This window comes from Triplophysa rosa, linkage group LG9, assembly GCF_024868665.1.
Source record: "Triplophysa rosa linkage group LG9, Trosa_1v2, whole genome shotgun sequence".
NCBI lineage: Eukaryota > Metazoa > Chordata > Actinopteri > Cypriniformes > Nemacheilidae > Triplophysa > Triplophysa rosa.
In genome coordinates, this window is record NC_079898.1 from 21,042,580 (window position 1) to 21,066,265 (window position 23,686).

General features: G+C 39.3%; 2 protein-coding genes across 4 annotated transcripts in view; both read right to left on the reverse strand.

The window, feature by feature from the left end:
* Nucleotides 1-4,177: 4,177 nt before the first annotated feature.
* dcaf5 (ddb1 and cul4 associated factor 5) lies at nt 4,178-15,256 on the reverse strand. The gene is made up of 8 exons (XM_057341909.1): nt 14,855-15,256; nt 14,199-14,342; nt 13,938-14,114; nt 13,064-13,193; nt 10,330-10,543; nt 8,395-8,461; nt 8,160-8,287; nt 4,178-6,512 (listed from the first exon to the last, which is right to left on the reverse strand). Exons 1-8 carry the CDS (start codon nt 15,060-15,062, stop codon nt 5,190-5,192), a joined length of 2,391 nt encoding a protein of 796 aa, XP_057197892.1. The 5' UTR covers nt 15,063-15,256; the 3' UTR covers nt 4,178-5,189.
* Nucleotides 15,257-15,954: 698 nt separating this feature from the next.
* pacs2 (phosphofurin acidic cluster sorting protein 2) overlaps nt 15,955-23,686 on the reverse strand; it is a 31,075-nt gene continuing 23,343 nt past the window's right edge. For 2 of the 3 annotated variants that reach the window (XM_057341907.1, XM_057341906.1), the window contains exons 18-25: nt 23,219-23,327; nt 21,233-21,265; nt 19,422-19,464; nt 19,259-19,301; nt 19,006-19,132; nt 18,669-18,889; nt 18,207-18,320; nt 15,955-18,039 (exon numbers count right to left, since the gene is read on the reverse strand). In XM_057341907.1, the coding sequence (XP_057197890.1) occupies nt 17,921-18,039; nt 18,207-18,320; nt 18,669-18,889; nt 19,006-19,132; nt 19,259-19,301; nt 19,422-19,464; nt 21,233-21,265; nt 23,219-23,327 (809 nt within the window). In that variant the 3' untranslated portion in view covers nt 15,955-17,920. The remainder of the gene's footprint in view (nt 18,040-18,206; nt 18,321-18,668; nt 18,890-19,005; nt 19,133-19,258; nt 19,302-19,421; nt 19,465-21,232; nt 21,266-23,218; nt 23,328-23,686) is intronic. The other variant, XM_057341908.1, reaches the window with a different exon arrangement.

The following is a 23,686-nucleotide window of genomic DNA, read 5'->3' on the forward strand; positions in this document are numbered from 1 at the left end:
TACTTAAGGCCCGCCCATTCGCGAAGCACCGATGCAGATTGGCTAATCTTATTGTCAATTGTTAGATTTGGTGTGAGTTGTCTGCATAAAAGCTTATAGGTGCGTTTTTTATACTAAAATTAATTTCCTGAAATAGGGTGTAGTGTTTACCTATTTAATAATGATGCAGTTGGTACACTAATTCTGGCTATTGTAAATCTTTTAATAGGTTCCTCCTTGCCTTCTAGGTGACCACACCCTTGCGTTTGTTTTATCTCACTGTGTCTCAGGTAACAGGCATTTGGTTCCTCTTTAGAGTGGGGGGAACAGTGGGGGATACCACGTGTGTGCAAAAATAATACGTTTTGATTGTCTCGCCAGTAATGAGCCCATGAAACATTCATGCTGTGGGAATAGATAAAGGAGTGAAAGTGGAAGCTGCCACTGTGTCAGATATTTTACAGATCAAGGCCATCTGTGGTCAGATCCTTTGCATAAAGATGTCTGGCGTAACTTGGCAGAGGACATCCCTGGTATTCATCACATATACTGTGGGGAAGAAAGGCTGTGAAGTTTAATGTGATGATTTCACCCCCCGAGTTCGCGGTTATTTCTGTGGCCGGACTGAAATGATTAGTTTTGTTTATTGAAGGCATGTTTAAACAGCTATCTGACGCACGCAAAACATGTTCGCCTAGTAAAGACTTTGTCACACAACCTGGTCTGACCGCTAAATAACAATTAAGTTACAACTGTACATAGGCAACAAATTACTTTTATCCTGTTATACGTTAAACGTTATAATGTTACGTTAAATGTTTGTCAAAGTTGTCTTTTGCCTCATTCCTTCATGCTTCATAAAGAAGAAGGCCGTTTGCGTGTGATGACCGAATACCTCTGCCATTTAAGGGTAAAGCCCCTCCAAGTGGAGATAACAACACCGACGGGGCTGCCGCGTGCACACACACAATGTAAAAACGTGTCACCGTAAAAAATCCTTTTCGATTTCTATTGATTTCAAATAAAGATTAAATACTTAAATAATATCTTTAATAATAATAAAAATTAATAGACAAAGAAATAGAGTGCTATTTTTTTTGAGAATGTAAATTGAAAGTTTTGGTTAAACCGGTGACATTTTAAAATAATTGTAAAGTATGAATACGCGCGCGCACACTGGAACTGGGGCGCTCTTCCTTATATGGACAAACTTCCAAGGGACGAATGTTTGGGAAAGTGACGTCACACCTTGAGTGCACAGACAATGAGAGAAAGATCTCATTCTGCTTCTTCATCACAGCTGTATAGCTGTCTCGCCACTTGCTCCAACATAAAGAAAACTTTGTTCACTTAGTACAAATCTATTTTTGTGTCAGCCACTGTATTTCGTTGTGACGTGAAGCTTTCCTTGCGGTCTGTGTGTAATTGGTCGCAGGGGTTGAAGATAAATCAGTCAATGGAAAATAGGCCAGCGTTTTTGGTATGAGGAAAACGCTGACCGGACGTGATATCAGAGTTATTCAACAGGTCTGGACTAGATCTTAAACTTGCTCAGAGGAATTGAAACAGCACAGTCCTGCTACTGATAAAGTTTGAAGAATTTAAACCACCAAAGCTGGGAACCTCTCAAAGATTATGTAAACAGGAAACTTGGAGCAGTTTAAAGGAGCAGATCATTGACGAAAAACAATAATCTGAAAGTTTCTGTTTCTTCTGAACTGGCACAAAGCGCTGTGGCACCAATGTAACCTTAAAGGAACGGTTCAAAACTCTCTCTATTTAGGCTACTCACTCTCAAGTTGTTCCAAATCTGTATGAATGTCTTTGTTCTAATGAACACAGAGAAAAATATTTGGAAGAATGGTTGTAACCAAAAAGTTCTTGGCCACCATTGACTAACATAGTAGGAAAATTTGCTTTATAAATGTCTTTGTTCTGTTGAACACAAAAGAAGATATTTAGGAAAAGAATTTAGGAAAGCAAACAGTTCTGGGGCACTTTTGACTACCATTGTAATCTTACCTACTATGATAGTCAATGGTGGCCAAGACCTGTTTGGTAACAAGCATTCCTCCAACCCGAGGGTGAGTAAATTATTTTATAATGCTCTAAACCTCTTTCCACATTTTGTGAACAAAACATTAGCACACTTTCTGATTTTTTTACCTGATTCAGATTTGTGAGGCAGGCAGTGGAAGAGTGTGTAAAGGGTTTCTGGTTGATTCCACTGGGATTTGCTGCTGGACTGCTGCATTCCTGCTCTCACCATAAGTGTCTCCCAAAGGACACTGGACAGTAGCACTTTCATTCAGAAAAATCAAACAGCACAAAAAAAGGAATGAGTCTCACTCAATTTGCCACCAGTCACTTTGTCTTACTGCAAATTTCTTTAAACCTGATCCAGTGATCCTGCTTTCTATTATGTCTTGGGAATGACTGGAGAAATATGTGTTTGTGCCCAACTCAACATTTGGTACCTACTCAGAAATTATTTAAATAATTTATATGTAATCTAAATACCTAATACCTAATATTTAATCTCACATTACACTTAAACTAAAGAGGGAAAAAGACAACTTTAAAAACGCAATCACAAAACAAACTTTATCACTCCATCAATTCTTCAATGTTCACACACACATTCGAGAATATTTTACAACAGAGTGTCTCATTTGCATGCCCAGACCCGCTTTCACCCACTCACACACAGTTGTAAACACATTACAAATCTAATTTCACATTCTTCTCACTGCCTCTCTGTCTGAAACATTAATGTAGCACAACAGGTTGGCCATGGCAGAATGACTCTTACATCGACATAATGATATTATGGACCAGTCTGGCTATATATCAGCACAAACTGGCACTACAACTCCCCTTCCTCAGAGTGTGAAATTCAGCAGTATCTAAAGCTGTTGACAGAGTGTTCCTGATAAGATGCTGTGAAACATTAGCTCATGTTTTTTGAGTAGCCTGTTTGAAGTATATGAGAGCAACTTACAATCCCACTTACTTTAACAAGGACTTTAAGAAGGCGTGAGGGGACACAATATTAATTTATTTCCTGTTGAAAACAGGGTCTGTTACAGCTGATTCAGACAGACTGACATGATTAATTGTTACAGGAAAGAGCAACTACAACCAACACAGCAACACAATCATCCACTGACCGCTGAGCAGATACATCATCATCCTTCTGTCGGATCAAACCTCCCACACAGACCACGCTTTTCACCCCAAAATGAAAGATGCCTTTTTCTGTCGGTCACGGTCAGAGATTTATTTCATTACAACTTTTATAAATGCTTAAGTTTCTTTTGAATTTTTTATGTCTGTAGAGGTACTAAACCCAAAATAAATGATGAAAATGTGATGTTAAAAGCGTTGTGTGCATGAAATATGCTGGTGAGTAAAACAGTACAGGCCTTCGTAGGTTTGGATGGCTGGGAATGATTCAGAGTTTTGCAAGAAAGTGAATACAGCGTTCATGTAAGGACAATTCTCTAAATTTGAGGGCTAGTATGAAAAGATAGCTCACCCTACAGAAAGATTGAATAAGGTGTCACAATTTAGTTGAGAACCTGTAAGCTGAATCAGGGTGAGGATGTGTCTCAATAACTGTACTCAGGAGTGACATCACCCAAAGAACTGTCAATCAACTGTAGAAAGTACTGCTCTTACCGCCGGGTGGAGTTTCCTTATCGCGACCGACAGAGTGAGAGGATTCCATTTATGGCTGCCTCGAACTGCTCATCGGAGCAAAAGAGTCTCCGCCTATTTGTGTCTGTGCGGAGTGGAAAAATTATAGTTCATTTCCTAAGGGGAGACCTGTTCCTCATCCACTGACTTCAATTAAACAAATACTACAGTGATTTTATGAATTTACTTTATGCCGTGAGCTGCCTAACATCAGCGGCAAAAACTTTCAATGAAAAATGTTTTCAATTGTTTTGTTTCAGGATAGCTGCATTCCGATTCTCAGGCTCCCGACAATGTTCACTGTTCTCTGCACACTAACAATTTGTTCATTAGGAATTAGAATAGAATCCTGTATACTTTATAGTCGCACGTTTAGGAAGTTTTTCTTGACACAGCACAAACATACCACATAATGAATGTATTGAGTGCGTAGTGTTGCAATTAAAAAAATAAATGAATACAATAATTCAAAATCTTTTAAAATAATAATTTTGATTTTGGTCAACTTTTAATGTATTTTCCCTCCTAATAGTTATGTAATCCTCTGTCATGAAAATGATATTGTAATGGTCACTGAGTACACTTTATATACACAAATGTCAAGTAACCACTTCTTGGTAAAATTATAAACACATTTTTGTTCAGCCGAACCATATGTTAAACTCTGTGTAGTACTGAATGGTAAGCAACGGCAGATGGGCACATTTCCCCATCCAGATCCCGTGAAGTGAAATATCGATCACTAGTCAAATCTATACTATGCGGTTTATAGTGCCCTTTGAACTCCAATTACCACAAAACCCAACAAGGAGAAAATACTAATTTTACTGTATATCTACGCAAATCTTTCATTTGGGCCTAAATCTTGAAAACTAAAGCCTCTCCAATTGACAGATGGAGCTCAGATACTGATGCATCGCCATGGTGACGATTTTCACATCAGAATATCTTCGTGTAAAATCCTAGAACACTCATCCAGAAATTTCACTGAGCTACTTCCTGTTTGATGATGATCGTAACAGCGCATGATGAGGAAGAAGACACACAGCAAACTGTTTCTATGGAAACACTGGAACAGAACTTTAATGCACAACTCAAACAGCTGCTGTTCAATGAGGTTACCATGGAAACACTGTTTCTTGCCCCCCGACCCCCTAGTCCCACTGAAACAGGCCTTCTTTTAGAAACGCTCAAAACCCTTTTTTCTTTTCGCAGCTTCAAACGAACCAAAACCCTGCCAGAAAGGTCACAGGTTTTATGAAACTAAAATATTATGAAACCAAAAGCACTGCATTTATTATTTTTCCGTACCATATTAATATCACTATTATTTTTTTAGTGTCATCACTGCGGTAAGACCCCAGAATGCATGACATCAGAAAAAGAGGGAAAGGGAATTTGGTTTAAAAGTCGAAAACCAAAAGATGTTGAAATAGTCCAAATTTTAACAACTAACAACTCAAGATAAATCTGACTTTAAGCCAGTCCATCACCATGTTTTAGTCTTTTACTCATGTTTTAGTCTTTTCCTCGGACGAAGAACCCTCCGAGTCTGAACAAGTCTGTTTCCCAACAACACTGGCTGACTCCCTGCTAGAGGTGTCCCCCTGGGTCCTGGAGTCTGCAGAGTTTCTATTGAGATCAGAGTCTGCCCTAGAGGATTCTGGGTGAACGGAGTCTGCACGGCTCTCACTCTCCACATCTGTATGTGGATGTCCATTAACACTAGAGCTTGCATTGGTGTGACTGCAAAGCACTGCATTTACTTCCTCCCCAGCACTGTGTGTTGCGCTTAAATCTTCCCGGCTAGTTCGTCCTCTCTCTAGTTCCTCCCCAGATTCCACACACCAGCCTGCTCGTGATTTCGCTCTCTCAACGCGAGCATCACCGCCTAAACGAGAGGAAGTGATGCAACGTCTAAATCTGGATTGTGCTTGTTTGTCAGATAAGTGTGCGGGGCTTGAGGCGTGTCCGCTTGCCTTTTCTTTCCCACGATTCCTAAAAGAGCGACTTTCATCACCTGACGACGAAGAAGGCGATAACGGTTCGTGGATGGATATGCTGGGGTAGCTGGAGAAATCTGTTGCGGCATGAAGACTGGTGGCAGAATCTCTGCCAGAAAGGCCCATATGGCGCCTCAACCTGGCAGCGTTGCGTTGTCGCATCCTGCTACTACGCAGCTCCTCATCGATGCCGTCACTGCTGGAGGACGAGCTCGAGGAGGAACTGGGGGAGGAGCTAGAACTAGAGGCCACACCTACCGAGGAAGCATGGCTGGAGAGGCTCGAGTTCTCACGTGGACTGGGGGATCTGGGACGAGGCATTGGGTCTAACCAGAACCCGCTGGAATCGGAGTCCTCGTTCACAAAGTCGAGCAGAAATGACAATTCACGAGGCCCTGCCCCGCTTCTCTGTGACTCGCCCCTGTCCTGATCAGTTCGCTCACTCCCCGACGCATCCGGGCCAGCCAACGAGGACGCAGAGGAGTTGTCAGAGTCGCTCTGATGAACGGCAGATATATTGGCAGGAGATTGCTGTGTGGGTCGCGCAGAACGGCGAGCTCTCGCGTGCAGCTGCATAATCGCACCCTCGCTCAAATCGCTGTCCGAATCCGAGCTCCAGCCCTCGATCTCGCGTCGGACCAGCGAGTCGAAGAAAGCCATCATTCGGGGGTCCTCCTGCACTGATTGGTTGACGTAATCATGTGATAAGCCACTTCCGCTGGTGAGGACCAGGCTGATGTATTCCTCATGGGTGTAGAGAGAGCGAGACTTATCCTCCACCAAACCATCCAGATCACCATCACTGTCTGGCTGCTGATATGGACTCCATACCTAGAGAGAGAGAGAGAGAGAGAGAGAGAGAGAGAGAGAGAGAGAGAGAGAGAGAGAGAGAGAGAGAGAGAGAGAGAGAGAGAGGGGGAGAGTGAGAGAGAGAGAGAGAGAGAGAGAGAGAGAGAGAGAGAGAGAGAGAGAGAGAGAGAGAGAGAGAGAGAGAGAGAGAGAGAGAGAGAGAGAGAGAGAGAGAGAGAGAGAGAGAGAGAGAGAGAGAGAGAGAGAGAGAGAGAGAGAGGGAGAGAGAGAGAGAGAGAGAGAGAGAGAGAGAGAGAGAGAGAGAGAGAGAGAGAGAGAGAGAGAGAGAGAGAGAGAGAGAGAGAGAGAGAATGAATGTACAGTATATATTGTTGAATTGTAATTATTTAGTTCTTTAGTTAAAAGCAATCATTCTTCCAAATATCATTCTCGGTGTTCATCGGAACAAATAAATTGACACAGATTTGGAACAAATCAAGGGTGAGGAAATGATGGACAGAATTTTTATTTTTGGGTGAACTGTCCCTTTAAGACAGGATATAATTCATGATCATTTTAAAATAAATGTTCCTCTTTATTTGTTTTTATTCAATTGTCTGCATAACAATTTAAAATACAAAAATGCGAAATAGACGCATTTACACTAATAGTCTCATAATTTTAGATGCCACTGTATGATCAAGGGTTTACGCAGGATTGCAGATGGATGTTGAACATGATCACTGTATTTGTACAAACACAGCAGAGAGCAAAATGTGTCACAAAACATGCCAACATAATCCTAGATTGTAGCAACAGAGAACAGTGTGCTAGTGTTACTCAACATCTCTTCTTCCTGCCAAACAAGATTTCACAAGAAAGAGCAAAAGACAAACTATAGTCTCATTCTCACATAAAACATGCCCACAACAGCACACAAGGACAGAGAAGCAAAACAAGACCACATACTGAAAAACATTAAGATGCTGTGGTTATTATGACACCCTTAACACGAGATGAGGACGAATATTAGAAATCCACCAATTACATCTATATATTTTTCATGAAGTAGCATTTGGGAAGATGTAACACATTCTTCTTAATTATATTTAATCAGCTGTTAAATGACCAAGCAAAGAGTGAGACAGGTAAAGAGTGAGACAGGTAAATTGAAGCTTAAATTCTGTGTCTTCGGGGTTTACTGAACCAGCGACAGCAGAAATTCATTTAAGGCTAAACCGAGGCCAGACACAAGTTCATGCACGTTCTCCTTTCCTGCGTGTCTCTCTGCATGTGTGTGTGTGTGTGTGTGTGTGGCTGGTCTGCTCGTGTCTGTGATAAAGGAATAGTTTATCCAGAAACTATCTTTAATACCCATCGCATCCACATGTTGTTCCAACACCCACAACTCCAAAAAATGCCGAGCTCCAAAAAATGCACCATAAAGTATCACAAAGTGGCGTGTGTGCTAGATTCAATGTCTTCTGAACCCACATAATGTTTATCTGAGGAACAGACTGACAACTGATGCCGTTATTCATGTTTAAAGCAACATGAGGGTGAGACAATTTTGGAGCTAATGATTCTTTTAAAGTATCTGCTAAAATGTATCACTATGTTCTGATGTTAAACACTGCTGTAGTATGTCGTTTACACATGTTTTTCATGTTTATAAAAGCGTTGACTAACCTTAATGACCTTCTCCACCCCGGAGGAGCAGATCATGTACGTGTGTGGGTTAAAGCGAACTTGATTTACAATAGAGCGATGACCCTTCAGTACCATGAAGGCCCCGTTTACCACCCGACCAATGCCTCCTGCAGAGACAGAAAGGGAATGTCCATAAAGGTTTTATGACATCTACTGCAAATTTACCATAAGAACACAAACAACAACATTGTTCTGATGAGGGTGTTCTGATTACCTGCATCCGGGTCGGTGGGGATTCTCCACATGTAAAGGTTAAAATCATCCGAGCCGGACAGGATGTACTGAAAACCAAAAAAACATATTACTGCACCACATACACAACACAATCTATGAGAAGCTTCTAAAAAGATATTCATACACAACAAGCTCAGGATCAGCTTCACTATTACACGGTAACACATTTTTTTTGTAGTTTCATTAATATTTTTTATTAGCTTTTTCTTATTTCTTTTCTTCTTCATGTTATTTATTTTATTTTATGTTGTCATTATATTGATTTATTGATTTATTAAGTTTATTTGTAATATATTTAGGCCAATTTAGGTTTCATTTAATTTCAATTAACAGAGATGTTTTAATAGTTTTCGTAAACTATATTAAGCTTGACACACACATAGCTGCTAAGCTATAGATGCACATACTGTATATCAGACTTCTCCAGAGAGGAGGGACAAAGTTGTGTGGAAGGGAGAGACAGCTGGACAAACGTACACAACAGCCAAACACAAACCAAACAGTGCAGCACACCCACTAACACACAGTCCAGCATCTGCTCAGCTTTAGATTCATCACTGATAAAAACATGCTTCTACAAGCCTTAACACAACATTCCATTACTCAACATACCTCACCACACTTTACCACAATCATGTGCACACGCAATTCTGCGCAATCACTGATATAAGTCACATACCCACACATACAGTATTACTCTCAACCAGACACACATTAACAGGACTGGCTGATAATTAAATGCCGCACCTGTAACAAATTCACCTCCTTGAGACATTTCAAATCATTGGCGGACTTGACAATCACCCACTATGAGTACTGATTGACATGGTAAATATTATGTATAATCTAAGTACTATAAAAGTTGTGTGCAATATATAGGCTAGTTTAATTGATTATTAAGTGTGGTAAATCGTCGCTGTCTTTCCGAAACCTTTTATGTCCAAATTTGCTGTTTTTCAGGAAGTGGAAAAAACACTGTACTTTTTCAATGAATACTGTGTTTTCGAGGTTGACAAGGACTTTTTAATACTTGTTAATGGTTACATATTTGCAAAATCCAGTGATAAACAAAGGGTGACTAAAAAGAATGATATATGGCAAAAAATAAAAATCACAAAAAATGGAGATACGAGGTTTCAGAAAGAGAGTAGCGATATGCAAGATTTAATGGTGGTTTAAATACCCATGGCATGTAATATCTACTAAGTTTTAAAGCATTTTTGTAAAGCATAGTCAGGTAAAATAGGCACTACAAATTAAATGAAAATATAGTAACTATATTATAGGTACTAGTGCTAGCCAGGGGTGGCGCTAGGGTTGGGCTAAGGGGCTGAAACCCCAAACATTTTCAGTAAAGCCCCGAATGTTTTATTACCATGCTGTGTACGAATCACTTGGGGTTACCCATTTGCAAATGTGTGTAAAAACAACACCACTCTCCCAGCAGCTTCTGTGGCGTAGTAAGACGCGTGACAAGTAGTACTGATGCTACATATAAGTGCAAGATCAAATCCAGCTTTTGCCGAACTACATTCACATCACATATGAGATGACAATTTGAAACATAATGAGAAACATTTACATATTTAAATTAACATTTTATTACTTCATGTACTTATGATCGCGTCCCACCTGAAAGGAAGGGCCAATTCTGAATGTTGTGTTTACTTAAAATCCTGCAAAGTTTACCTTGGAGTCTGTGTATTTGTTAAATATTGCTTCATTCATGCATTCAGTCATGAGCTTTCCTTTGAGATGGTGAGACAAACACTTTAGCAAAACAAACAGTTCAACCTGTGTCAGGCAAACATAACCCCAAACCAATTGCACATGTCTAATTATACATGTCTTCTTCTTTTAAACCTATTAGTTGACTGCCCACTGACTAGCTGATAATTTCTGGTGTTTATCTAACCTGATCTTGATCTCCGGCGAAGCAGCAGCTCTTCATGGTGCAGGAGTTGAAGTAGCCCTGGTTATCGAACTGGAAGCTGGGCAGACGGGAGTGCAGCTCGTACAAGACAGGAGGCAGACGTCTGCGCAGGGCCAACAGCTGCGTCCCCATGCTGTTGAAACGCACGCTCATGGCACTCTGAAGAGACAAACTCCCTCCATACCTCAACAGAGAACTACAGCACAGACAGAGAAAAGTGAATTATTTTAAAGGATTATCATATGAATGATTGAAAAAATAATCAAGTGGACAAAACTGAGAACATCTTTACAAACACACACTCTGCTGTCCTCTGCTGGGCTCAGGCAGTACAGCAGACAGCTATGCTCAAAGACAAAAGCTGCATCCGAAATCACCTATTTCCATACTATATAGTAGGCGAAAATGAGTACGAGTCATGAATAGTATGTCTGAAACCTCAGTATGTAAAAAAACAGTAAGCGCGAAATACCCGGATGGTGTGGATCGGATGGACACTTCTCTATCCCATGATGCCACGGGAGCTGAGCAACGGTTACATTTCAAAAGTAAATCAAATAAATATAGTGGAAAACTAAGGCGGACATCCGTTTTTAATGCAAGTGCCAATAAATTAATTTCTGGTGACTAAATTATGTTTTTATCAACACTCATGTACAGGTTGTTGTTAATACGTCATAGGTCAAAGAGCATACGGGTCACATGACCATAAAACATGGCGGACGCAGTATGTCCGAAATGTATTCATATTACTCGCACTCACACTATATAGAATGTACTGTTTTAACGGCCGATAGGTAGGTACTTTCACACGTACTGTCACAGTATGTGATTTCGGACGCAGCCGTCAATCATTGTATGTGGCCCTCTGATTGATTTAGATTAAATCACTTCCTGGTGAATGAAAATGCATGAGCACTCAGCAGTCCACTGTCCATTATTTAGACCAGTTTTAGTCCATACTTGGACTGGAATGTGTGATTAGCCTTTTTCTGGAAAGAGATCAGTTACTTATAACATGATGAAATTTAGGCATGCATATTTGATTGTGGCTTATCCAGTCAGATGTACAGATGGAAATAACCTGGCTACAGACAGATCTACAGACACAACAGAAGACGAGCAACAGCCTTTAAAGAACGGAGAGCATGCCGTTCAACTCATTTGTTTAACGTCTGTAGCGCTCAATTACCTAATTTATGTACACTGACAATATTGCATACACAATTTTTTATATGGGTTTGTACTGGTTATGGGTTTTAAATGTTATAATATTAGATTAATTGTAATATGAATAAAACAAAATTAAGAATGCTTCGTTTTGTTTTTCATGTTAAAGGGGTCATATGACACAGCTATAACGAAAATGATAGTTTGTTTTAAGCCCTATTCGTACGGGATTAGTATTACCTGGGGACCTCTAGTCATTTGTAATAATTGCAGAGGTTGTCTGTGATCTTAATCCCGTGCGAATCGGCCATGTCTGTAATTTGTCAAGTAAAAATTCCCCCACAAATTACCTACCATACTTTGACGAACACCAAGGTCCTGTGATAATATTAGTCCCGTGCGATTCGGCATCTCTGTGATTTGGCGGGCTCATAAATCATTTTTCAAGGTTTTAACCACAGATTGCGAATAATGGAGGCTGTTTTGAAGTGCTTTGATATTATTTCTGGTGTTGGGTCAAATCCATACCTGCCAACACTGTCGTTTTGGCCGGGAGTCTCCCGTTTGTTTATTTATCATGGAAACTCTCGTAACATTTGAGACCCGCGATCGCGGTGATCTTCGCTCCGGTTCGCAATCACGGGTCTCAAATGCTGAAATGTACGGTCCTATATCATTAAACACCACACAATTATAGGCTTTACAAACTATACGCAAAGCCTTGCCATCATATCCGGGAAATAAGTCAGTAAATTTGATTAAAATCACAGGCTTCACTTATCCCGTGCGAATGCGCCACATGAAATACAGATGTGGGGAGGTCATTTCTAAATCACACGAGCTCCCCAGATAATACTAATCCCGTGCGAATAGGGCTTTAGATGTGATGCAATGTGTATACACGATTTAAGGTTAAAAAACGCTGTATTTTCTACATACCGTGCATGTTTGCATCTCCTCTTTGCGCCGCCTCTCTGAAATGCGCTGATTTTTTACAAAGCTCATCACTCTGAAAAGCAAGGTGTGCTATGAATGGCCAGTTAACCAGTGCGTAGTGATTGGTCGAAAACTGCAAGAGTGTGACGTAAATGTTCCCTCTAATCATATTTGGAACATCAGGTTGTACTGACAGGTACGTCCACCTTACTTGCGTATACATTTGCATCAAATCATACCACGAACTGACGTAGATTTGTGGGGGTGTGGTTACACGAGGCGTTTCAGGCAGGTCTGGGTGAGCATTCGCTTTTAGATAGAATGCATCTTTTGTTCCGTCACTTTAATATTTGCAATTTTACGTGTCTAATACATGCATGGGCAACTTATAACACACCAAAGGCACAGAAAAACACGTATTCGCGCCATATGACCCCTTTAACATACTTAACTAAAACATGCCGTATTTGATAATTAACTCAGGACTAATTTTCAGGACTAATTAGGGCTCCAATTTGGATAAGTTCGACTTTTTTTCCGAAGAAAATGGCTGTAGAAAGCGAGCGAGTCAGTGTTTGTCCACAGTTTTTCCAACCCATCTCCATCTCACCTGCGAGGTTTGCGGATGTCCCACAGACCCACCCCCTCTTTAGAGTTTGCGGTGGCCAGCAGACGGGGTTCAACAGGGTTAAACATCACGCTGTGGAATGCCGAGGGGTAGTTGGCCAAACAGAATGGTTCTAGAACGCACAACAGTATAAGAGTAAGACAAGTTCTACAACACAATTTCTGTTAAAAGACGTTCTGAATCACAATGATGACATCAGATATGTCTTTAAATTTGATTATGTTAGATACTTTATCATACAGGATTAGATACAGGATTAGTGTAAACAAACCTACAGTAAAAAACTAACATTGCAGTCATACCACTGAGAACATAAATAAACACAAGTCTAGCGTAACTGAAGTCATGCGAGTCGCGGTTTAATCCAGTTATACTACAATCTGCTTTTAATCCACTTACCTGTGACAATCAGAGTACACAAGGCATGTGTGTATGTTTACCGGGTTTGTACATGTTCCATACACAAACCAAATATGTGTATTGTCTTTACTCAGAGTGTGTGTGTGTTTGCAATATAGTGGGTTCCAAATGTTTGAAAACCCATTTTCTTTTATTTCAACTTCAACACAGATTTTGCAACTCAATTAATTATGTTTAAAGAAATATGTAAAATGATGCATATTTAAGAATTCACTACATAATCACAAATCCACCTAATTTATAACATTGACCATGTAAATTTCTTTAAATAAATCATGCTTGGGTAACATAATTCTTGAGGTTTTGCACAAACTTGTGAACTTCATGCTAGCTGACCACAAACTGTCACAAAATTGGATCATGAAGCAGGCATGCGTTTAGAATGTGCATACACTATGAATGTGTGTAATTTGAGTGCGTACGTGTGTGTGCGTACCTCCATGTGGTGGCTCTCGTGTGTCCCATATGAGAATTCTGCCATCGTCAGAGGAGCTGGCGAAGACGTTATCATTAACAGGACTGACGGAGAGACCGTAGACGGCATCGTCGTGCAGGAAGACATTGAGCGTCTCGCCGCGTTCCACATCGTGCAGAATCACCTGCTCATCGTTTCCTGCAGCAACAGAAACATTAGACACTAGGCACATCTCCCTCTGTCCCACCCACAGCATCAAGCGTCATGAACGGGATGTTTTACCTCCAGAGAAAACACGTTTGTTAGTGCTGTCAAACGCCAGGCAGAAGATGTTGGAAAGATGCTCCCCCTTCAACTTGATTGGTTTGGCCTTTGAGTGCATCGCTTTCTCCATGTGCCACAGCAACACTCTGCGGTCATCACCACCTATAGCAAAAAATGGGGAATGTCACCATTTTATTGTCAACATCAGAATACTGAGTGCATAAGTGTATGTGATAGATACATGCATTGGGCAAAATATAACTATAACTATGACTAAAGTATGGTCATTTCCCGAATCAGAGTTGCAATACTGCAAGACACAGAAAAATTGATCTTTAAAACACCAAAAGTCAAAAGTGAGGACTTCAGCAAGCTTGAAAGGTGTAAAGCTGAAAAACCAGAAACTGCTGCAAGAAGTTGTTGAAAGTAAAGAAGTCTCGTGCGGGTTTTGTATTAACGTTATATTATTAACGGTTAGCCTGGTATACATCAATAATGATGAACATGTCAAATCAGACATATCATAACTAAGACCAAACTTAAGCAAACACTCGATTTGTAAGTTTTTGCAAGCAAGCATACTTCCTTCTACTCTCCGTTATCGACTTTTATCGGCCTGTCTCTCTAGCTGACCCACATTTGAAAGATCACCGTGCAGAACCAGGGGATCTTACCCGACACCAGCCACTGTCCTCCATTGTTGGAAAACTCGATGGCGTTGACGCAGCCGAAGTGGCCGAGCATGTCCTTCTTGTAGAGGCTGGAGCAGCCGGCGAACCTCCGCCGCTGGAACTCCTCCTTCAGCTGCGGCGGTCCGCGGATCATCCTGCGGGAGAGGAACCCGACGGCGCTCCGCATGCCGCAGCCCCGCTCCTCCTTCATCTCGCCTCCGTTAAATCAGTCTAGACACCGCCCCGGCTGACATGGGATCGATTTGGTGGTTTGCTGGTTTTGTTAAAGTATGTAGTATTACATGTTTGCCCGTCAAAGCGCGATAGTGCGCAGGAATAACAGAACGTTGTTTTACGTTATTTGTAGTCCCACCGACTGGCACTTCCTGCTCCGGAGCAAGTGTGATGACGTCACAGAACCGGATTACGCAGGACCAGAACCCGTGAAGCCTGTATGCCAGGGATTTGTTTAAAAACCTTATGGGATTTTTTATATAATAAAGGAATAGGCAAAGGCAATAAAGGAGATTGCAGTTATGCACAAATAAAATGAGCAATATAAAAAACAATATAATATAATAAAAGTCTCTTTGGTGTAAACGCCTTACCTTAAGAGTTTTAATGAATAGCATGATTTTATTTAATGCCACTTTATTGTAATGTAATTAAAATGAATTAAGACAAAACCATATTGTATTAATTTATACAGTCATTAAAAGATCAAGCCAAAATATGTAATTTTGCATATAACCATGAATGTTAATATTTTTAAAACACTAACAAATTATTTATTTGTGTATTATTCAAACGCTCACACACACACACACATTTACTTGAATTGTACTATTCAAATAATTTTATATTTAATAACCGTTTATATTATTTATAAATACACAATTGAAAAACCTTGAAACTCTTTTAAATTCTTAATATGACAAAATATGTCAGTTTGCAACTAAATCTGATGAAATTACATTTTTGGAAGTACCTATTTTCATTTTGTACTCTATTTATAAGTGATATGTATTAAAACATTTTAGAAAAAATGCTTTTTATATTCAGCCAAAAGTTTAAAATCACAATCAGAAACCAGCACAGAAGTTTAATGTGTGTAGTTTTATTAAATTACAGGTAAGGAATTACAGTGGTATAGTATTTTTTCATACAAATTTATCTGAGTAATGCCCCACAATTGGAGCAGGGCATTTAAATTATAAAGCTAAAATATATTTAAATTATATTTAAAAAACGAATACTAGTAGCAGGTATAAATTCAAAAAGCAAAGAGACAGTCCTTTAGCACAACTTTAACAATAAGATGACATCATCAGCACAACTCCTTACATACTGTGTATATGATAAATTATAAACCTTTTACAGTCTGGTCAAGCGTGAACTATTTCCATTAAATTCGACTTAATTTTTAATGACCAGAAATAGAACACTGACATCATTGCACTGGTCTGCCATTTACTTACATTCGGCATAACAAGTGTGAGTCAGTGGACTGAATTATGGATAGTTCCCTTAAAGGGGTTGATTTGTTAGTTTTGACATATTTTGGCATTCTAAAGAGCAAGTGAGTCATACAAACTGCTCTACATGTAATAAGGACTAAGCAAATCTAACAACAATCCTGCAAGGGAGAGGCCGTGAGAATGTTCAGAGACTATAAAAGGCCTTACAAAAACTGTATTTCTAATGCCATTATAACACTGAGACATTAACAACTACATGTGCTCATGACACCTACAGGCACCAAATGCACACAGTAATTCTTATGCTACATTTAGTGAGATTAATGTAATATGTATGTGGCTCCTTTATTTAGCGTTTTGAGGCGAGTCACTCGAAAACATGTCCATGTCACATTTCACCCCAAAATCAAAGCCTCTTGAGTTTTTTCTTTTTTTTATGAATTTTGTCTCAACCGTAGTTTTAATTAGACTTGTATTACAGTAAAAATATACTGTATGACGGTAAATATATATTTTGGGTTAGATTTAAACATTACAGCGAAGATAATTAATTATAATCCGTATACATAATAGGCATGTTGTTAATCAAACTAAAATACAAATTCTAGATTTGTTTTTTTATTTTGGGGTGGAATCCAGACATCCTCTTTGATATGTTTTCTCCTGCACACCAGAAGTGTTCTAGGCACAAATCCAACACAGCATCTCTGGGGAAACATTGGATATCTAACGAGAAACATCTCTAAAACAAGCCAACAAACAAAGCAGAACACACATTAAGAATTTTGAAAAAATGTTACATTAAAAAAAAACATTTTAAAGAGTGCAGGTATGACAGCGGCCACAGACACTCCGCTCAGATTCTGCAGATTTTCCACAAGGCTTTTTAGCTGGAGTGAACAGTATAATAAGCATTATAACAAAAACACAATCTAGTAATATTTCAAAAGTGCTTTAGCGTTCAGTACCTTCGTGAATACATTCACACACACATACACAGATAAAAATAAACAACAGAAGCCATTTCAAATGTGCTGCACACGCATAACTGTGTAACTGGGGAGTCGGTATGGTGCAAACAAAAGATGAGGAAAGAGAACGTCACGTTCTTTTCTACAACCTTACAATCGAAGCTGTACAATCTGGAGTCTTCTGGATAAAGCAAAGGCATCACACGGGAACTCCAAATGGAAAATCAATCCTCTACAAATTTAGTTCAGATTCAGTCTTTTTTGTATGACAAAAGCACCGTGTTCTCTTCCGTTCGCTGGTTTGCTCTTTCGCGAGTGTGCTGATGCTGAGATGTGTTAAGACAGCTTTGCAGAATGACAAAACCCACCTAAAAACTCACTAGTTACGGAGTTAAATCGGTTTTAAGAATCAGTTCATTAGTCTTCATTTCACTACTAAACACTGTAGGGTTCTAAAAGCTCAACATAAAATGGCATCAAGTCTTTCATAAAACAACGACCAATGTCTTAAAATAAAAAACAGATGCAAACTGTGAGAAAGCACATTTTTAAATAAAAACATCAGGCAGCATTGAGAGTAAAGGCAGCCGTAGCATAGAGGAGTGCAGATGGCCCCAAATTCAGTAAGGCCCTTTGGAGGGTCCGAAAATGGCAAGGGGGAAATGTTTCACGTGAGACGACCACTGAGCGGCGAGTTGAAAGAACTTCACGTCGTTCCATTCCACTCCATCTATCAATACTGCAGAGAGAGAACACACAAACAATGGCTTTAAACTTCAGCCATATTTCCAAAACAAACTGTACCTGTGTGCCGCACAACGTACACAATGATTATGCAAGCGCAGTTAACGGGTTGTTATGTTTAGTAAGTCTGATTATTTTGGATGCATTTGATTGGCTGATCACCTTTTAGCATGGTCTGCTGATGTTTGGCTGTGCAGATGAGTCGACTGATGCTTTCAATCACCTGACTCTTTGACTCCGCCTCTTTATCCTTGGTCTTTTTAGGCAAAAACATCACTGAACACAGAGACACAATCAGTGGTTTAATCCAAATATATATTGATATATTGATTACACTCTTAAAAAAAGGTGCTTCAAAAGGTTCTTCGATTCCATCTTTAAACATCTGAAGAACCTTTATGTTTCACAAAAGGTTCTTTGTGGCAAAAATGTTCTTCAGATTATAAAAAGTAAGAAAGAGATGGTTCTTTAAAGAACCTTTGACTGAATGGTTCTTTGTGGAACCAAAAATGGTTCTTCTATGGCATCGCTGTGAAGAACCTTTTAAGCACCTTCATTTTTAAGAGTTTCCTTCATGAATTTACTATTGCGTATAATGCACAATATGAAACCGAACTGTCTTACCTTTCTTGTTCTTCTCTTTGGTGACAACAGTCATGGACATGGTTGGCTGATGTGTCATTTCGGCTCCGCCCAGTGGAAGGCGGCTAACCTGTAGGGAGCGAAAGGTGCACTTGAGCGTGATTTTGGAGTCTTTCTTCTCCACTTCTTTTTTTCTCTCAGACGGAGCCATCCAGTAATCAACCTGAAGTCCCATCAGCTCCCCATGGCCCCCTCCAGGAGAACTACAGCCACAAACACATTAAAATAAATACAAAAGAGAAGAGTACAGGGATCTGGGACACAAAGCATGTGTGTCATGATTATAGAGCACTGTGTTTGTATGCATGTGTGTGTGCACCTGGACATTTGTACAGAGGGAGATGAAGGAGGTGTTGGAGATGCTTCTTTTAATAATGGGGAGATCTGTGCAGGAGGAGTTGAGGAGAGAAGAGCAGACCCCACTGTAGCAGCGTCATCTGAATCGCCTACACACACATGCACAGACTACTCATAAACAAGCTTAAATAAAACAACACAAAATTGTTCTCATAAATACAAATTTTCGATGCAAACTATATTTGTATATGCAATATAAATAAAACTTAACGCACCAGATGTGGCAGACGTTTGTTCGACGATCCCCACTTTTACCACCTGCAAGCAGATTTAAGACACTGAGTCAAATGAAAGTCAACCAAAACATATCATAAACAACATATCAATGCCTAACTTTAAGAATTGCATTTAAAAAGGTATGGGGTTTATATGACGTACCCCAATAAAAGGAATGAACTTCTGACATGAGTCTTCATCAGGGCTGTGTGAGATAGAGAGGAGAAATGTGAATTTAAACAAATGGGCAACTGGGTAGAAATTTACCAAATTAAATAAATTAAGACATTATACAATGCAACTCTTTTTCTAGTACTCCCAAAACCTGATTGGCTCCTCCCACCGCCTGTTTTGTCAGGCCTAACCCCACCCACTCCTGCTATTCTTAGCCCCTCCCATCATCAGCCCTCCCAATTCATCAAACACAATTGATTCATTTTACATCCAGTGAAACACATCCGAGACATGCTGCAATGAGACGCTGTTAAGCAAGACATGCCAGCATTCATCCAATCAACTGCCACCATAAAGCTAAAGGTTTCAAAAATTAGATAAAGAAGCATTCTCAGCCAATCAGGGCTTAGATTTAGACTACATGATCTAAAGATGGTCTCATACAGAGATTATATATCTAGCATCAATAATACTAATGTTATGGACAATAGGTTACCAGGGGACAGTAATATTTTCTAAACTTTATTTTGCAGATAAATTTGGCCTAACAAGAGTCCTGACTCCAAATGCTTTCTAATAAGTGAAGATGCAACATTTTTGACATTCAGACTGCATGTTTACTTTAACCATCTCTGATCATTGTAAGAGTAAAACAGAATCAAAACTATAAGTAAAGAATAAACGATCAATGCCAATTACCCACCCCAAAGCCAATGCAACACAAGTCCAAATACAGACAGACACGGTTCAAGCAACTGCACAGAAATCGTGGCTGTTTTGAAAATAAAAGGTGTATTTATTACTTTGCATCCCAGAGAAAACAGACACTGATAAAACCAACAGTTGAGACATCAGCCGATGTTACACTACTCAGAGAAAGTAAGTGTTGTGTCGTGTTGTTTATGGTGTTTATCTTGATTCATGAGAAAAAGAGAAATCAATAGAGGCTAGCCTAAGTAAAAGTTGCACAAGACAGAAAGAGAAAAATTCGTCCACCATCATCAGATCTGTTCACCTCATTGTTCAAAAATGGTCTCTGCCTTCGTATAAAAACTGGTATCATTGACAATTGTTTGCATCATTTTTTTTGCTTTTCAGTTGGCACTGAAATCAAGCATATTTATGATTTATGTTGTGAATACTTTATACTGTAAGCTTAAACTGAATTGACTCCAGATTTAGCACATTTTGTGCTCTTCTGAAGGACAGCAGAAGTGCTCAGAGCATGACGGTGGTAATGTTCATATCCCAGAGCAGCAAGAACCAATAAAACCTTCAGATTCTTTCCACACCACAGCCTTTGTTACACAATTTAAAGAGACAGATCACCCAAAAATGAAAATCACCTTCAGACCTGTTCAAACAATACATGAGAAGCTGAAGAATGTTCATTCCAAACTGATCCAAGCTTTGTGCAAGTAACATACTAACATGCAGGTTGTTTACTGAAAATCTTGCTTTGACAGCTGTGGTCACTGTTTCCTTTCATTGTATAAAAAGTAACTTAATAATTATGTGTTCCATCTGTTCATCCAGCAGATGTGGCAGTGGGTAAGCTATAATATAATTGTTGTTTTTGGCTAAACTATCCCTTTAAGAGTTAAACCCAGAGACAATACCCCCCAAATTACTCTGAATCGGAGAGTGTGGATAGAATGTCAGTTTTAACTATTCTTCCGCCCTCCGTCAGCTAAAAGATTCCCCTAAATACTACAGGAGAAGAGAGAGACAGGAAGTAAGAACTGAATAAATGCATCCGATTGGCTATGATATCAGCGCAAGCAGGAAGACCACAATACCTTACTGCAAAATCAAAATGAAAGCTCTTTTTCCTTCAGAGGGGGCAAGGAAAAAATAAAAAGATATAAAGAATGTTATTTACAGACAGAGATGATAACCTTGTCCAGACATAACTTTCATAGAGAAATGCTTATTAAAAAGATGCAAACATTTACATCAATTAATTTACAGACGTGCTCAAATTTGTTGGTACCCTTACAGCTCATTGAAATAATGCTTCATTCCTCCTGAAGAGTGATGAAACTAAAAGCTATTGTATCATGTATACTTCCATGCCTTTGGTATGTCATAGAATAAAGCAAAGAAGCTGTGGAAAGAGATGAATTATTGCTTATTCTACAAAGATATTCTAAAATGGCCTGGACACATTTGTTGGTACCCCTTAGAAAAGATAATACATCATTGGATTATAGTGATATTTCAAACTAATTAGTCTCTTTAATTAGTATCACACATGTATCCAATCTTGTAATCAGTCATTCAGCCTATTTAAACGGAGAAAAGTAGTCTCTGTGCTGTTTGGTATCATTGTGTGCACCACACTGAACATGGACCAGAGAAAGCAAAGGATAGATTTGTCTGAGGAGCTCAGAAAGAAAATAATAGACAAGCATGGTAAAGGTAAAGGCTACAAGACCATCTCCAAGCAGCTCAATGTTCCCGTGACAACAGTTGCAAATATTATTAATAAGTTTAAGGTCCATGGAATTGTAGCCAACCTCCCTGGGCGCGGCCGCAAGAGGAAAATCGACCCCAGATTGAACAGAAGGATAGTGCGAATGGTAGAAAAAGAACCAAGGATAACTGCCAAAGAGATACAAGCTGAACTCCAAGGTGAAGGTACGTCAGTTTCTGATCACACCATCCGTCGCTTTTTGAGCAAGAAGAAGACCTAGGAGGACTCCACTTTTGAAAGAAAAACATAAAAAACAGACTGGTATTCGCTAAAATTCATATTGACAAGCCACAATCCTTCTTGGAGAATGTCCTTTGGACAGATGAGTCAAAACTGGAGCTTTTTGGCAAGTCACATCAGCTCTATGTTCACAGACGAAAAAATCAAGCTTTCTAAGAAGCGAACACCATGCCTACAGCGAAACATGGAGGCGGCTCGGTTATGTTTTGGGGCTGCTTTGCTGCATCTGGCACAGGGTGCCTTGAATCTGTGCAGGGCACAATGAAATCTCAAGACTATCAAGGCATTCTGGAGCGAAAAGTACTGCCCAGTGTCAGAAAGCTGTCTCAGTCACAGGTCATGGGTCCTTCAACAGGATAATGACCCAAAACACACAGCTAAAATCACCCAAGAATGGATAAGAACAAAACATTGGACTATTGTGAAGTGGCCTTCTATGAGGCCTGATCTGAATCCTATCAAACATCTATAGAAAGAGCTGACACTTGCAGTCTGGAAAAGGCACCCATCAAACCTGAGACAGCTGGAGCAGTTTTCTCAGGAAGAGTGGGCCAAACTACAGGTGCAGAAGCCTCATTGAGAGCTACAGAAAACGTTTGCTTGTAGTGATTGCCTCTAAAGGTTTGGGTCCCATCATTTTTGTCCATGACATTTTCATTTGTTTTATTATTTCAGAGTCTGATTTCTATTAAATATGGAATAAACATTGGTGGATGCCAATTACTTTAGTCTGTTTCAAGTTATTTCAGAGAAAATTGTGAATTCTTCGTTTTTTTTGTGGAGGGTTACCAACAAATTTGAGCACGTCTGTATATTTGCATCTTTGGAGCACCTGGCAATGAATCGAACCCCAAATAAAACCTATTCAAAGAACTATATCATATCAATAGTTTATTGATATTCCTTTAATTGTATTTGTACAAATACAATAGATACACAGTCTATGAATATGTTTTATTGTGGTAATGCTTTATGGTAGTGGCACCATGACAGTGAATGTTGCCTCCTCTGAAAGGTTTCATTATTTTGTATAAACATAAAACAGGGTTTATGTTTGCATATATGTTACCTCTTCTGTTTGTAGGTGAGCATGGCCTCTGCTATGGGCAGCTGATGAGCTCCATTTGCCCCCAACATGTACTGTGTTACCCTGGAAACCACATCAGGACTGTCCTGAACTGTTAAACGATAAGGAGAGAAAACATTATATAGTCAGCTGCTTGCATGTCTTTAAAGTTGCAATGTGGAATCATAATCAAACATTTCTTTAAAAAATGATTAATTAGGGCTGTCAAATGATTAATTGCATCCAAAATAAAAGTTTGTGTTTACATAATATATGTCTGCATACTGTGCATATTAATTTTATATTTAAAAACACATACACATACATGTATACATATTAAGGAAATATGTACATGTATTTATTTATATTTACCAATTATTTAAATTATATATACTGTACATGTTTACACATTTTTAATATTTTTCTTAAATATATGCATACGTGTATGTTTTTATAAATACAACATTAATA